Source organism: Eurypyga helias, unplaced genomic scaffold, assembly GCF_000690775.1.
Source record: "Eurypyga helias isolate BGI_N326 unplaced genomic scaffold, ASM69077v1 scaffold2301, whole genome shotgun sequence".
Lineage (NCBI taxonomy): Eukaryota > Metazoa > Chordata > Aves > Eurypygiformes > Eurypygidae > Eurypyga > Eurypyga helias.
This window is the reverse complement of record NW_010229965.1, coordinates 16,802-33,158: the sequence shown is the minus strand read 5'-3', so window position 1 is coordinate 33,158 and position 16,357 is coordinate 16,802. Positions and strand designations below refer to the sequence as shown.

The 16,357-nt window shown below is 41.4% G+C and overlaps 1 protein-coding gene across 1 annotated transcript in view; it reads left to right on the top strand.

The window, feature by feature from the left end:
* The window catches only part of LOC104516275 (engulfment and cell motility protein 1), a gene marked incomplete at both ends in the record, with an annotated part of 34,037 nt that extends 19,647 nt beyond the window's left edge, over positions 1–14,390 (top strand). Inside the window, 5 exons of the mRNA XM_010160559.1 lie at positions 5,847–5,998; positions 6,841–6,919; positions 10,887–10,937; positions 12,469–12,591; positions 14,259–14,390. Of these exons, the coding sequence (XP_010158861.1) occupies positions 5,847–5,998; positions 6,841–6,919; positions 10,887–10,937; positions 12,469–12,591; positions 14,259–14,390 (537 nt within the window). The remainder of the gene's footprint in view (positions 1–5,846; positions 5,999–6,840; positions 6,920–10,886; positions 10,938–12,468; positions 12,592–14,258) is intronic.
* Between the last annotated feature and the right edge of the window lie 1,967 nt (positions 14,391–16,357).

The window sequence follows — 16,357 nt, the reverse complement described above, 5'->3', positions numbered from 1 at the left end:
ACTAGTATTTCTGTTTAATGTAAATTGGGTAATACTGTATTTCTTGAAAAACAAGCACTGAAATGTTTCCTTTGGTGGTATGAGAGGAAGAGAAACGGGTTAGTTCGCACATGAAATTAAGCAGGTATTGGCCGCATTTGTCAAGTTGAAGTCTGGCCCCCTAGAATCTTGCAGCTGAGGTCTGTGGTTTTGAAACAGATCTTTCCACGATTTGTAACATATTATTCTTTCCTTACATGTAGGAGATGCACGAAAGCAGCCGAAACATGGGACTGCTCTTTAAGAACAAATACTTAACGGAATTCAGAAAAAGTTTTTGTTACTGATTAATGCCTTTTCGTTTACTGGGGGGGGGAGGGGTGGAAGCCCACACCTCTTTGCAAAGAATTTTCAAACTAGATTGAGCTTAGAACTTCAGTTAAAGTGCATTCGTACAGGTTCAAAAGATACCAGCGTTACTTCACTACAGGGGTATCAGAAGCAGTAATGGAATGAATATAAACTGTGGTATAAAGATCTCATTATTTCAACACTGTGTCAGAGCAAAGGCTTTGAAGTTAGAAAATTACTACCACCAAAGGAAAGTATAGATGTACTTTGGTAGCCAAAAGTGGATGAAGAATCAATTAGGAAAAGAGGATTAGATATTAAAATTCAGGTGGTGTGGTGGGTTGGGTTTTTTTTGTTTGTTTGGGGTTTTTTTTCTTTAAATATCTGCCGTTTAGACTTTTTTTTTTTTGGCCCATCTTGTGGTCTAGATAGATTATCATGATGATTATTGCTATCTTTTCATGGAAAAGAAAATAGTGCAACTGTTTTTTAACTGACTTCACAAGATGCAAGATCAAGCCCAAACTAAGATACAAGATCAAGCCCAAACTGCTGTATTTGCCAGGGAAACCTACTAAGAAGTGTATGAAGAAACTTGCTAAAATGAGTTTAAATTCATCTGCTTTGTTAGTGACTCAAAAGGTTCATCTTCGTTTAACCTTATCAACAGCCTTGCACTGTGGGTTGTGTAGTAATGTCGTGGTTTAACCTTGGCTAGCAGTAAAGTACCAAGCAGCTGCTTGCTCACCTCTCCCCCACCCCCAGGGGAGGAGGAGAATTGGAGGAAAAGATAAGGAAACTTGTAAAGTTGAGATAAGAACTATTTAATAAATGAATCTAAACTAAAATTATAGTGATACTAGTATTAACACTGCTATTAATAAGTAATTAAAATAATAGAAAATAGAAAATATGGTACAGTAGCTTGCCACACGCCGACCAACACACAGCCAGGTCCCAGAGTAGTGAGTCTGAACCCGAGAGCCCCAGAGTCACAACACGTCTGGGACAAAAGCCAGCCAACCACCCCCCCCAGCCCACTGACAAACAAACCTTCCCCCCCGCTAACAACTGCACCATAGCAAACCACCCAGCTGTCAAGCTAGCCCAAGTCTCAATGACCACCAGGCCACTTCCTGCCTCCGAAACTGCGCACATGTCCTGAGCCTGACATACCATGGAGTGAAACACTCCCTCGGCCACTTGGGCCAGGGTCGGCGCTGTGAAGAAAAGCAGCTCTTTCCTGCCTGAAACCAGCACAAGTAACTATGGAGCAAAGTGTTGTGTGCATCCCTGTTAATGGCTCACCTCTTCTGTCTGCCACTTCCATAGGTTTCCCTGGAGAGTGACCCCAATTTAAAAACCAAAACAAAAGGCAACAAACGAAAGCATTCTCATTAAGTACCTATAAAAACCAAAACTGGCAAGTAAAAACCAAAAATGAAACTGGTGGACAAGAAAGGGACTGAGGAGAGGAATAGGACAGTTAGAAGAGAAACAGACGGACAAAGAATGACAAAAATAGAGGAAGCAGGCACAAGTGTGTCTTGACCTGCCAGGCAGTTGGGAGCCAGAACAGCAGAGCCCTCAGTGGGGCTCTGTGGGCAAGGGGCAAATCTAAAGGAGCACCGCTGGACCACGTCTCTCTGGTGTCAACCTGCAGCTTTATTCTCGCTTGCTTCTCTGACCTCAGCTTTTGACAGGCTGTGTGAGGCTGCTGGTGGCCTGGCTCAAGTGGTTGACAGAATCGATAAGGGAGCTGTTCGGTTGCTGCTGGCTGAGGGGGAACGCTGCAATCCTACTTTAAGTGCTTCTGCCCTTTGAAGCTATCTTTCATGTGGAATGAAAGTCAGACTGGAAAGGGGAATAATTAATTGGAACTTTTTTCTTGGGTCATTTTCAAACTTAAAATGTAGAAGCTAGAGGAGACTTCAAGGGGAACTTCTAACTGCTCCTAATGACTAACTGTTGGATGCAGTCTCCTTCCCATCCTCTGGGTATGCAAAGGCTGCTATTCCAACTGCTGCAATTAGGAATTGACACTTTGAAGGCAAGCTTTGTTCCTTAGAAAAAGGAAAATAGCATAATTTAAAAGAGCTTCCTTATGATATGCGAGATTCTCTCAAGACCTTTTCCCTGCTTATGACAATATAGTTTATTTCCAGCTTCCACAGTTTCCTAAAGGATTAGGATGCTCAGTTCTCAGAAAATGTCACAGCAATCTGATATCAAAATACACTGTACAAATTTGGCACCCTCATCTTTATTTCTCCTCTTGTAGGAACTAAAGTTTGCAGTATTGATTGAGATAGTTAAAAATATCTCTTAGAATTATTTATATAACTGCTGTTTCATAACTGTGTGAGGCAGAGTCTTAATCCTGATGAATTTTTTGCCTTCTAAAATGGACTGTGCAGGAAAAAGGGGTGGCAGCAGAGAATGTCTCTGTGTCTCACAACTGTCAGTTGGTTTTTTCTGTAGTCAGCTCTAGCTCCTTACTTGAAAATGCAATGCACACTTTACAATTTTACTATGCATTAGGACTTAACAAAGAACAAAACTTTGTCAGATTGTTCCATATGTTTCTGACATCAAAATGGTCCAGGCAAATAACTAATGAGCATACCACTGCACAGAAACTCAGGGGTTTCCTTTGCTGTTCTTGCCCTCTGTGCTTTTTGTTGGTGGTGTGTTTTGTTTGTTTGGTTATTTTTTCCCCCAAATTTTTGTTTGTTTTAACTTTTGAATTCTCTCCTGTGCTTTAAGTGATGCTGAAACAGGAAGAGAACTCAGATGATGTAGTTTAGTTTGCTATAGGTTTTTCATCTACCCTCCACAGAGCACTGGGGCTGAACATATAAAGGCATTCTGATTCCTAATTTTCTGAAATTGATAGGAGGTTTAAGCACCCAGCCACGTCTTCTCTATGTGACTGCATGTGTCCTCATAGGACAATGCAGATATTAAGGTTACAAGTTTTGCTGAACAAAGTTTTACCCTTACTGAAACACACCCACATGACACAGAGCAGAGCTATGGAGTTGCTTATTTCTGGAGGAGAGGTGGTATTTCTGTGAGCTTGCATTATTTTTATCATCAGGATTTTTGATAAATGAGTGCAGGATTATTTTTGGATGTTGAAAGCGTTCCCTGCATGTAGTGCTCTGTAAGCAGAGAACAGCAAACACCACAGATTTGAACTCCTGTTGCTTTTTGTCTTTTTTCAAGAAGGGTCTTCCCCCCCCATTTGAATCCAGAAATTCAAGTATGGTGTTAGAACTTTTTTTAATCTCATTTTTGTGCCTCTGGAACTGGTCTGCATTATTTATCAGGATAGAAAGCCTATTATTTCTGGCCAAACGTGGTGCTTTGGCAATGGGGTTATGAATATGCCTAGCTTGATGTGCAAGTTACCTAGCAGATGTTTTGTGTGTAGGTACACAAGCTTCGTACCTTAGGTTTGCATTTCTGAGTAAAGGATGTATGGTCAAGGGTCAGATGAACAAATATGTCTAGGGCAGCCTTTCCTAAACTGAGGTATCAGTTACCTATAGTGTTACATTTGTGCATGAATATGTTATATCCCAGTAAAGCATTTACACTGCCATTTGAAATACTATGGGAAGGAGCTGCTGAGCCAAGAATAATTCATACGTGTCAGGGCTTCTAAGGAGGATGGTGACAGCAGTCTGACAAGCTGGGACGTGGTCTTGGGCATATTGTATTCCTCCTGCACCATCGGTGCATGGATGCCTGCTGAGTGTGAGGCATCCAGGGTGCATCTGGTTTGTTGTGTGAGCAGTGCAGAGTCGCTCTGTGCGTACACTTGTCGTGAGCATTGTGGACATCTGGTGGCTCTGGCTGCCCTGCATCAGAAAACAACTGGATTACCATTAAGAGAGGTAGGGTAGCACAGTGCTTTTGAGATACAGCTTGTTAACCTAGACAGCACAATGTGTGTAATATACTGATGTAGATATTACTTGGGCTCAGGACATGCAGGCAGCAGGTATTGAAAACCCAGAGCAGAAAAAGGCTGAGTTGTCTCCTCATATTCTCTGTGCATGCATGGGTAGGGTTTTATTTTCTGTAAAGTCAGTGTGTATTTCCTGAATCAAGTTGCATTCAGCCTAGCACGTTCCTATTGTGGTGATGCAAACCAAGTAGCAGAGCAAACAGCAGCACTGCAGTAGGTTAGAAGAAGAAATACCTGTCCCTCTTGCCTTGTCGTCTCCAACCAAAGTTGCAGGAAGGTGTTTTGCTCCTTCATCACTATTCAAATGTCACAAGTGCAAAACAGTGTCCTTGTACACATTTCAGTATTTAACTGTGAATTTTACGGGCAGCCAGACAGTTTTTCCAAGCATAGGGCATGCCTTTCTTCTTCCAAAAGGAAAACAGATCGAAGGTGTAAGCAAGCATCCAGGGTCGGAAGCAGTGTAATCACATTAGCAGCTTGTAGTGGGAGTACTGAAGAAGCGCGTGCACTTGAAGTTTTCTGGAAGGAATGCATCAAACTTGAGATGAGGCCGCTGTAGTCTGCTACTTGGCCATAAAAAGCAAGTAACTGTGGTCACACGGCATTTCTTCTGTCTGTCTGTGCTTCCTCGGGTACTTTTCAGCTTGACTGTGCTGGTATCGATGCGTCCAAGGAAAACGCATGCAGTTCTCGCTCTCTGCCTCAGCAGAAGGCAGGCTTCTTCCCGGGAAGCTGGGGTCTGAGGAGGCAGCATGCAGAAAGACGCACATTGCCACATCTTCCTGCACAGCTGCGTTGGCTCGGCAGGTCTGACTCTGCAGCACACCACTGCCACGCTGCAAAAAAGCAGAGGTCAAACCTGGCTTTGATTAACGTGCCGTTTGTTTGGCAGCCTGCAGTGAGAGCTAAGGTTATTAATGCGTGAATACTTAGCAAGACTGGGCTCCAGACAGAGTTACACAGCCAGTTGTGCTGAGAAATGACCATCAACGGTTTTAACTTGTTACCTGGAGAGAGCTGTCAGTGGTAACAGAGCTTGTTGGTAGCAGGAGGGGGTGATGGTGAGAAGAGTGTTTTGCTAGTGTGTTTTGCCAGAGAGCTAGATGTAAATTTCTCTTTTGAAATAGCTGCCTTGAGCCATGATATTTTAGAAAAAGCTGTCTGCACAGATTTCTACTGGAGGGGATGAGAAGTATTCTCCTTATTCTTTCCAAAGTTGTCCTCACAAAAAATGTCAAGGTTCTATTTAATGCTGATTTATCGTGTTCATAATGTAATATTGAAGCATATATTTTGGTGTTACAAATATTGAGGTAAATCTACGGTGATTTCTGTCAGCTGAAGAGTCTGTGTCACTGTATCCTTTGAAGGTATCTGCAGTGTCTGGGTGATTGCTTTCAGGTATTCACTGACAGCTGGCACGTGGACAAGACTACTTTCATTCTGAGGCCTTTCTGAGCCATGTCCACAGTTTTCCTTCTTCCCTTTCCCCATTTTCATGACAAGATGTAAATTCTCTAACTGTTCAAATTTGTAGATAGCAAGCTATGTGAACAAATTTGCCTCGGACATCTCTATCTTGCAACGGTCGCTAGCAATCCTGGAATCGATGGTGCTTAATAGCCATGACCTGTACCAGAAGGTGGCACAGGAGATCACAATTGGGCAGCTCATCCCACATCTGCAGGGGTGAGTGTCTTCAACTGCCACCACATTTCCCCCATCCCCCCAAAAGAGCACAGCAGTTGGGAAGAGTGCTGTAAAGGCTGGCAACCTCCGGTATGACTCCTGCATCCACTGTAAGTGGCTGGGTGACAGGTAACCAGTTTTCTTGAGTTGCTCAATCACTCTTTTTTTTTTAACCATTGTGCTAAGCTGCCTGTGTAGTTAGAAGTGGGGAATGAAGTTCACCCTGTAGTAATAAAATGCTTAACATCATTAGCGTACAGATGGGGTTGTTTAGCTTGCCAGCCTCTGGGAAGTGTGTAAGATAAAAATTGGTCAACTTTTGCTAAAGGTATATTTGAAAAGGGAGAGGCTTTTTCTGAAACAATAACTGGAGGTGGTTAAATGGATGGAAATTGCCTCTTATAGCACAGGGTAATGCGTTGTGAACCATAGTTATGCTTGTCTGCACACTGGGACATTTTCCACTCACCTGGAAAAGCGTTTAACAGCAGCAGGTTCATCTCCAGAACCCTTTCGGGAAGGTTCCTCTTCCTGCCTCTAGCTGTTGGACCTGGCGGAAGCAGATTGTCTGGGCTCCTGATGTTGATCAGTGGAGCGTCAATGGCACTTCAAGGGTGTGATTCATTCCACCTTTCTTGAATGCTGGGTCTCCCACTGGAACATCTTGTCTCCCTTAATAGTAGAGACAACCTGGTCATGTCCAGCTTTGAGTGACTGCCTAACTTTACAGGGTTAACACTGAGTGCAAACAGTCCCTGCACTCCTACCTGCAGTAATACGAGTCTCTACAGCTCGTATGTATTCACCTTCTTCTGTCGTGTTTATAATTTTCTCCCAAACAGGACGGACCAGGAAATCCAGACATATACCATAGCAGTAATAAATGCACTTTTCCTTAAAGCACCAGATGACAAGAGACAGGTAAGTTGTTGGGGCTTGTTGTGTATCTGCATATTTGTAGGAAAAGTGTGTCATATTCATACCTGCAGTTGTCTCAGATGCACTTTTCCTGCAGTAAATTTAAATTGAAACTTGTTCTGTTGGTTCCTGCTGTTACAATATCATTCATTTTAATGGAGCTACCTCCATCTTACACCATTATTCGTAGGGATTAAGCATTCTTCTGTGCTTTTTTAGTTCCCTGTAACCTCACGTGAACCATACTGACTGTGGCTGGCTGTAGTATTTATTGTACTGAACCCTTTGCCAGCACATCTTGTAAAACCAGGCTTTTTTTGGTAAACTCTTTCTCCCCAGTTTTTTTAATAAAAACTGCGTTCCTTTTAAAAATGGAAATATCTTGCCATGTAAGCATTTCATAACTTCTACAGTATACTATTTTAAGTTAACTTTAGTGCCAGAGATCAGATGTCTAGATGGGAAATATTTCAAGATTGCTGGTTGCTGTTAAATGAAGTTGGAATGCGATGTGTTATGAAATAGAAAAGTGTTATCCATGTTTATCAAGTCATTAGCCTGTGTCAAAACAAATTTAGTCATTTATTTGTTTAGCGTTCTGTCACCAGGAACCACCGTTCTTGTGGTGACGTACTGTTAGTGTCCAGAGCAAGTACATTGAGAGGTGCTGATCAGTTCTGACAAAGACTTTATTTAGATTTATTTGCGTTTTAAAATGCTGCGATTCTTTAAACAAACATCAAAGCCTTAACGGGTATTTTTTCTTTGTTGCTCAAAAATATTTAAGAAATTACAAACAGAGGAAAGTTAACACCATGGTTTAATTTCAAAAAAACTTTTTTTTTCCCCCTTCATTCTTTTTTTCCTTCTTCCTCCAATACAGCCTTCAGTTATTACAAGAAGGCGGCACTTAATGAACAAAAATGGGAATGAAAACTTCCTTTTAATTATGACCTAAATCTATAATAAGTCCTTGTAAGAAAGAACAAGATTTAACTTTACATTTGTGAATAGTTTGTACTGCCCTTTTTTTTTTTTTGTGAAAAGTATGCTTTAGTCATACCTGAATTTGAGAGACCGTGTCAGATGTAGGTAAGACCTTAATAGTAACTGGTGTTCCTGAAGCTGACAGTACGGAAGGGTCTTCCCTGCCAGTGAAACAGTATTTCACTGACAGCGTAACCACGTAGTGAGGCTGGCACTAGGCCGTGCAGATGTCACTTCACCTGTAGTCCCTGTTGTGACACAAAATTGTTAGTATGATCATTAGAGCATAGTGATCTGATTCGGTTTGAAGGCTAATAACTGTGATACTTGCAGTAATTTTCCTTCAGCCTTTAATAACCTATAGTAAGTGTTCAGAATCTGTTAAGTTACTCTTTGTATCTGTTTTCTGGTTAATTAGTAAACCATACATTGACAAAGGTAGGTGTCCATTAGCTTCAAGATAGGGACAACTGATAGTGTTTACTGAACTCTGTCTTTCTAAGGCAACAGCCTGAGTTGATGCAGTCTCACGTGATTATCTGTCACCTGACTATGGCTCCTCAAAAGTTAAGGTTCAGCACTCACCACGATTATGGTTAGGAGTGAGAAACTACACCAAACCCTGTAGGACTCTAGGAGCTTTGGCATCTTCCCTGCTGCTGTCTTACAGGGACCGGCATGATCTGGAGGACTGCAATTAAGGAAAGGATTGAAATTGATGCTTTATCTGAATTCCTTCATTCCCATCTTCTTTTTTTTTTTTTTCCCCCCTCCCTTTTTTATTTCTGTAATGCAAAAAGCGAAGAAGTTCAAGGTTTTTCTTTTTTAACGAGGCCTCCCTTGTTGCTTTGCTTTCTCTGCCACTGTCAAAGACCAAATCATCTAGAAAACCCAGGTTATTTAAAGAAAACCCCACAACGTTTAATCACGAGAGCTGTGATGTTGAGCGTTGAAATGATACTGTGAATATTTGAAACACCTTTTTTTTTTTTTCCAGTTCTGCTTTTTTAGAGACATGTTGCTATGGGAAATGAGATGGCAAATTTTGGCAAAAAATTCGCGTTCTCATCTGTTACAATACTTATTTTTGAAGAGGCAGCTCATAGCTGCTAATAGCTGTATAGCCTTCATGGAAGCAAGGTTGATTTTGTTGCAGTAATCGGTCTTCTGAATCCTTGTTGCTCCCATTTGTTTTTGGTCCAGTGACAAAAAACAATAACCCAATAAAGGCTTTTTAAATTACAGGTACAAGAAGTGACAGTTTGATAATTTTTTCCAGAAAGCGAAAGGAAAGAATTCCCATTTTTTTTTTTTACCTTGAATGCAGAAAATACTACCTCATATTCTTTACTTGTCCATCTTTAGGCAATGGATAATCCCTTGACAAGACCAGCCAGTCCGTTCCCTGTAACCTGAAGTATATCATGTGCCTGGCACTCCCCCTGCAGCTCAGTTGTGCATTTCCGAAAGAGATGGAAGCATCTGTCTCATTCATTCCTTCGCTGTTACGTGCAGTTGAAACCTGCTCAGCCAGAAAAGGCTTAAAAACTAAAGCTGAGTTTCTCTAGTCTTCGGTGCATTCTTCCTTCCTTATCGTCCCCATGTTCTATTGCAGCACCCTTTATCTTGTATAAAGAAAACAGTCAACATCCGTGACTACCTCCTGTCTCAAAATGAGAATTACTTTTGTTTTGTGAGCAAGCTCTGACCCTAATGCTTGCTTTATTTACATTGTTTCTGCAGCAGTCCAAGTCTTCGTGTGTTTTATGTAACAGGCTCAGTTTTCCCATTTTCTAGTTAGTGTTATATAAAAGTAAACAGTATGTCCTCTTCAACTCTCACAAAGATCAGGAATTTTAAAAAATTTATCTTTCCTGAACATAAACAGTATTTTTGATACGGTGCCAACGGCGCAGAATCACGGTGCATCCTAAGAATGTCCTTAAGCACCTGTCAGCGTTGTTGTGATCTGTTACGCTGCTGTGTGAGGCTGTGATTACATGAGCTCTGTTTCCAATCATTGATCTACTAATTCCAAACATTACCCTTTTGTGTACATATAAACAGTGTCTAAACAGCAGTGTGCAATATGTTATCCAAATCCTTAAATAGTACATTTTGAAAACAGGAATTTAAAAATAATTGCGTGATGGTAATATCTACAAGTTGTACGCGTTGCATATGCTAGCATATGTCCACATCCCCACACACACATATGTATATTTCTCTCTCTCTATTTCTGTATTTATGGAAGAGATCACTGAACTTAAAGTGAGGTATGGATGTGTAGGTATGGTTAAGATCAGCATCTCATGCTTGATAAGTATAAAATATTCCCTCCTCTGCGTTGTAGGACAGTTTGCAGCATGCACAGCCAGGATCAGCTGCTTATTCACCTCAACAGAGACTACAGAAAGGTCTAGAAGGAGAAGTTAATTTAAGTTAAAATAGTGGTCCAGTGTCAACATTGCTACCAAAGTAGAGGAGAGAAGTAGTATTTGCTATGATGAAACAGTACAGCGTTGTAGATTGATTTATTGAGCAAAAGTTAGAGCACTTGACTTAAAAAAAGCCAAAATATGAATGTAAATAAGCATGTTGTTTGACATCTTGTTTTGAAGTCCTGGCTGGCTTCCATTCCATGTTTCCTTCTGTGTTGTTTGCGGGAGGGGAAGGTGAGTGTGTGTAAATACTGTGTGGAACCCACAGATGTCTTTTCTGAGGTCTTCTGTTGCTGGTTTTGGATCACCAAAGTCCTCAGCTTGTGACACTTTTCACTTTCTTCACCCTTTTTCTCAGAGTAATCTGAGTCTGACCCTCAAAATAATGCGTACAATTATGTAGCTGATATGCTGCTTCATTTCATTTGTAAATAACTGCAGAAACTTAAGGCAAAAACCTTTCAAGGCAGTGTTCTTCTAGGTATCGCATTAAAATACCTGCTCCTGGCTAATTTTTATTTTTATTTTTTAAACTAAATCAGGAAATGGCAAATATTCTGGCACAAAAGCAACTTCGCTCCATCATCTTAACTGTAAGTACATAATTTTCAAAGTTATTTTTCACTACTAGAGAGAAAAGTTGACTCCCAGTTTTGATGTTCATAGGTTTTATCCTAATATATTTTAATTGCATTTGTATTTTGATGTGTTTTGAAGCCTGTAATTTACAAGATAAAGGTTTGGTTGTTGAATGGGTTAAAAACTGATTATCAGAACGGGTATTTTCCCAGTCAAATAAACTGTGGTTTCTTCATGAAAATATAATACTGAATAAAAGAAGAATACCTCAAGCATTTTCTTCCCATGGGGAATGTGAACTTTATTGTGAAGGTGAGGGGTAGTCTGAGGAATTTGCAGCAAGTCCTCTGCATTAAGATTTGGACCTGATGACGGCCAAACAAGCCGCACAGGGCTTTCCATCTTACAAAATGAACCTCTGTGTTTTTCAGTTCTACAGATGCACTGTCTTGATACCAAGTTGCACACAATTCGTCACCACATGCAACAAAAGAAGCAAAAAATGTAGCTCAGAGGGATGTTAATGAATGTAATATAAAAGACTTGCATCTGTTATCATGGAAATTTAGAGGGATTTTGCCCTGACCTTAATGTAGATTACATCTTCAAGGGAACAAGGGAATGTGCTCTTTCTCTGTTACAAGATTCTAGGCAGGGTAAAACAAACCAAACAACCCCTTGCTCTTTCTCATTCATGGATTATATTCTTAGTTGTTCCTCTACCAGCGTAAAATGCTCCAGTGCCTTTTGGCAGAGGGATTATTTTACTCTCTGGAGCTGTACAATATCAGTTGCTGTATCCATCTCCTGCTTGATGACTCTTTCCGTATGTATGCTGCGCTGTGTTCAGTGACATAGGTCTGTTTCTCATACAGAACCACTTGGTGTTTTTTGGCACACCAGGGATTTTTAAATTGTCCACCGGTTTGGTATCTGCTTCCTGAATGTGATAATTCAGCACATATGGGGCACTGTATGCTAATGTATTTCCTAAGCAGTCTTCCTCATACAGAGTGGAGTTGTCTGGTAGAGGTAGGATTGTGGTGTGATGTTTATTCCTGCAGCAGTAGCCCTGTTAGATTGCTGTATTCACTGGTTGTGTTTGCAGCCTGAATACTTTCCTGCTCAGGCAGATACTCTTTTAAATATGTTCTTAATATACTCTTTGTTTCTAATTTTTTTTTAATACAGAACTCTAATGCTTTTGGTAAGGAGTTAATTCTTCTTTGAGGTGACCTCAGTACGGTGGTGTTGTGTGGTTGGGTTTGGTTTAGGGTTTTTTTATGCCACTTCTCAACATACAGAGGCTCTATCTAGTGGCTAGAAGGAGAAAGCTTCAGTGCACTGCTATTGTAAAGTCCTGTCCCTTAAAGTAAGTTACCTAGTACCTAACTCGGTGGCGTTAGTCCTGAGTTGGTTTTCTTTTTTTCTGGAATGTACACACACTGCTGCGTAGCAAATACATGCTGACAGGAATGGAAACACCTGAGTGCACCTGATAACATTTTCTGGTAAGATGGCATTCACTGGAGTCTCTCTTTGCAGCATGTTATCAGGGCACAGAGGGCCATCAATAACGAAATGGCACACCAACTTTATGTTCTTCAAGTACTTACCTTTAACCTGCTGGAAGACAGAATGATGACAAAAATGGATCCACAGGATCAGGTAAGTATCTGGCATGATCTGGTCAGAACAGGAACAGGACAACTGCTGTGCGTAGAGTTCTTTAAGGAGGGGACTTTTTACAAGGGCCTGTAGTGACAAGACAAGGGGTAACGGGTTTAAATTGAAAGTGGGGAGGTTTAGATTGGATATCTGGAAGAAATTCTTCCCGGAGAGGGTGGTGAGGCACTGGCACAGGTTGCCCAGAGAAGCTGTGGATGCCCCATCCCTGGAAGTGTTCAAGGCCAGGCTGGATGAGGCTTGGAGCAACCTGGTCTAGTGGAAGGTGTCCCGGCCCATGGCAGGGGGGTTGGAACTGGGTGGTCTTTAAGGTCCATTACAACCCAAACCATTCTGTGATTCTATGATTCTATGAAAAGACACTGCTAGGAACACGTACACCATTCATTCCTTCAGTTGTTCCCTTTCTCTCTGTGAAGTTGGGTTATGTTTTCTGGTTGTTAGAAGATGCGCTGGCTATTGAATTCCTTGGGCAAAAATACAACAAAATGACCAGGCCTTTCTCCTCAGCCTGTAATGAACTGAATTTGGGGTCATCTTGAGCCAAAACAGCGAGCAGCGGTCTAACGCTGGTTTCTTTAGTGTACTTCTCAGAAGCAACAGAGATGTATGCTCCTTCCTAATGAGACTTCTGTAGCTCTAAAATGGATGTTAAAATGAAAACTGACATGCTAGAGCTGGAGTTAATTTGTGTTACAATAAAACCCACTTTGGCTACTGGGAACCTATACAGCAGTTGTTCATTTGTTTATTGCTCTCTGTGGCCAAACACCAGCTTCACTATTGTTCATTGTGAAAAAAGAGATACGTAGTCCCCTAAGAGATTCAAGTAAATATAGAGTCATTGAGCCATAGAGAAAATGTGTGTGTTTCTTTAGTTTTTGTGGCCTTTTTTTCAGGCCTTGTACAGGGTGGAACCTGATTTCATTTTTAAGAGGGAGTTGTGTTAAGACTTGCTGATAATTTGGAGAAGAGGAGGTGGGAGAGCAGGATGGTTGTAAACATAAGTAACATCATACTGTAGGTTTTCACCCTTCCTGTTCGTAAGTCTGAGGCAGGAAAGTACGACTCTGGGTAATGTAGGTGCAGTTGCCTAGTGAGTATCTCCATAGAGAGTGACTAACACAGTGCTGTCAGTATTCGTGGCAGGGTGGTTATCACTGTCTTGAGACATTTCTAGTGATGTGTAACTGCGTTAATTCCTCTCGTGCCCATTCCTGTGCTAGCACAAATTGACAGTTTCCCAAAGGAATGCAGAGTGCTGAGCCCTTTTGATTTCAGCCAGCAAAGGGTTTAAGTACCAGCTTAATTTAGAATGTGTGTGATTGCTTGGCTTCTGTGGTTTCAATGCCTGTGGTTAGAATTGTTTAGTTAGTGGCCTTGCTAACGTGGGTCCAGATTCTCTAAGTCTACACTTAAGCATCTCCAGGTGAACCCCACAAATGTGAGGACTTTGGGAAATAGGAAATACAAAGTCATTCTTCCTGACTGTCTCTCTGAGTACAAAGTAGGGAATTTAGACAAAAAAATGTTGGGCAGTGGAGGGAATACAGTGTTTTCAAATTGCTTTTGTGGTATCAATTATTAAAGTGGGTGGTAAGTTATTTTAACTGATTTTTTTTTTCTTTTTTATCCTTGTTTTAACATAGGCCCAACGGGATATCATATTTGAACTCCGAAGAATTGCATTTGATGCAGAATCTGAACCCAACAACAGTAGTGGCAGTATTGAGAAACGCAAATCTATGTATACCCGAGACTACAAAAAACTTGGATTTATTGTGAGTATTTTTGTGTGGTGATACACTGAAAGTGGGTGAGTGCATCTGTTGTAGTCCTTCCTGTGATCAGTCACTTCTCTTGCTGGTGTATTACCTACAAGGGAAGAGCATAATTTCTGTGGTAGGTGGTCTTTTTTCTGGTTAGTTTCAGTGAGCTTTTTGGGTGGGTTTTTTTGTGTGTGTTTGTTTCCAAATACTTTTAACTCCACATGATTGGTTTAGAAGAAGTTAAGTTTAAATCCAGTGGTATCTTGGATGAACAGGTGTTGTCTAATGGCTTACCTGTTAACCTTATCTGTTAGTGATAATGTGGACTGATGAGCTTGGTAAATCTGAGGTAGGACTCTGTGTTTACTTGTAGGGCCTTGTGTTTTGGTTGCTTGAAGTCCTTTCATCTGTGAGTGAGTAAGGGATACAGAATTTCTTACCCTGACTTTATCAACCAGCTGGAGTTCTGGTCTTGGCTGAAACTCTGCTGGGGAACAGAGCACGATGTGGCTAAACTGTTACATACATTTATATTAATGAATAGCGTGTATTTTTTTTCCCCTCTGAAAACAGAGCATGCACGCATACACTGCAATCAGTATCTTGATTTAGTGTTTACTTTAGGGTAGTATGCAATTTTCTGTCCTCTTAGGTAAAATAGTGTGCTTTATATCTGATGGGATTCATGACTTCTGGCCTGGCACATGTACACTGACTGCAGCACAGTAGCCATAGTTATAGACAGGGTGGTTGGAAACGCTGTTGGTGCAATCTGGGGCTCTCTCTGCAGTTTGAGCACTCAGCTCAGCTCTGCGGCATACGGCTCAACATTACCCTGTTCCCTTGCGGTTTTGGGAGGAGGCTTTCTGGGTTCTGGTAGTTGTTTTCATTACTGGTGAGTGGGGAAAAAATTACTGCTGTATCAGTGCTGTTGTATCTGTAATGAGCCATAAGTAAATAGGTGGGAAGTCAGGAACTTGGCATTTTGGGATTGTAAGCATGAGAGTAAAATTAGGGCTTTGAAGAAGCTTTTGAAAACTCAGTGTAGAGTTTTATTATTGTCTATGAATCTGTTCTCAGTCCCTGTGTGATAGAAAACTGTTGCTATCCCAACTTCTGAGGTCGGCAACTCGTGTGGTGAGATGAGCAAAGGACTTTGTGCTCTCAAGGCCAGAACTAAGAGAAAATGCAGGCCCTGGCTTAGAGACACACGAGCTGGATACAGAGCCTCCAGCTCGTGGTGAGTGAGAACAGAGGTGTGGGTCACTGTCACAGGAGGGGGAAAACTAACTGGTGGCAAAGGAAGAAATGGTGACAAACAGAGGGAGCTATGGGGTATCCAAAGTCATGGCGGGGCTGTAGTTACAGAGATTGTGGCGTATGGAAGAATCAGAGATCAAATTTAAAACAATTGTTCTCTAGTTCAGGCTGATGACTTCTGGATATCTGCTGCTCACTCCAGCTTTGTGAGATGTTGGAGACTTTCTCTCCCACAGCCATCACTGGCACCTAAGCATCTAACACCTCTGAAAATCTTGCTTTCTTAAAACTGGAGCTGGAAAACTCCGACATGTAACGGACCATCCAACAGAAGCTGAACTGGGACTAGTTCTCAGACCTGAGTTCTGATCCTGTTTTTCTGCTGCTTAACAAGAACTGAGGATCACTAGTTGTGCAGGCTAGCACTAGTTATGCCAATGCTTTTGTTTGTCCCACAGGATGTATTTTGATTCTGCAGAGCTGAAATTATTAACAGCAGCATGTTTTAGCTGATAGGGTTCTGAGGAAAACACTCCGTGTGAATCAAAACGTGTTACTGTCTTGTCTGAGTTTGCAGGAACTCTCTTGCTGTGCCTGTGCAGCAGGGATTCACCCATTATCTTCATTACTCTCATTTGGGCTGCTCATTGGGAAGCCCACTGAAAACATTCCAGTAGTTGTCAAGGGTAACTGCTGCCCTGTTCACTATTTCGTTCTGA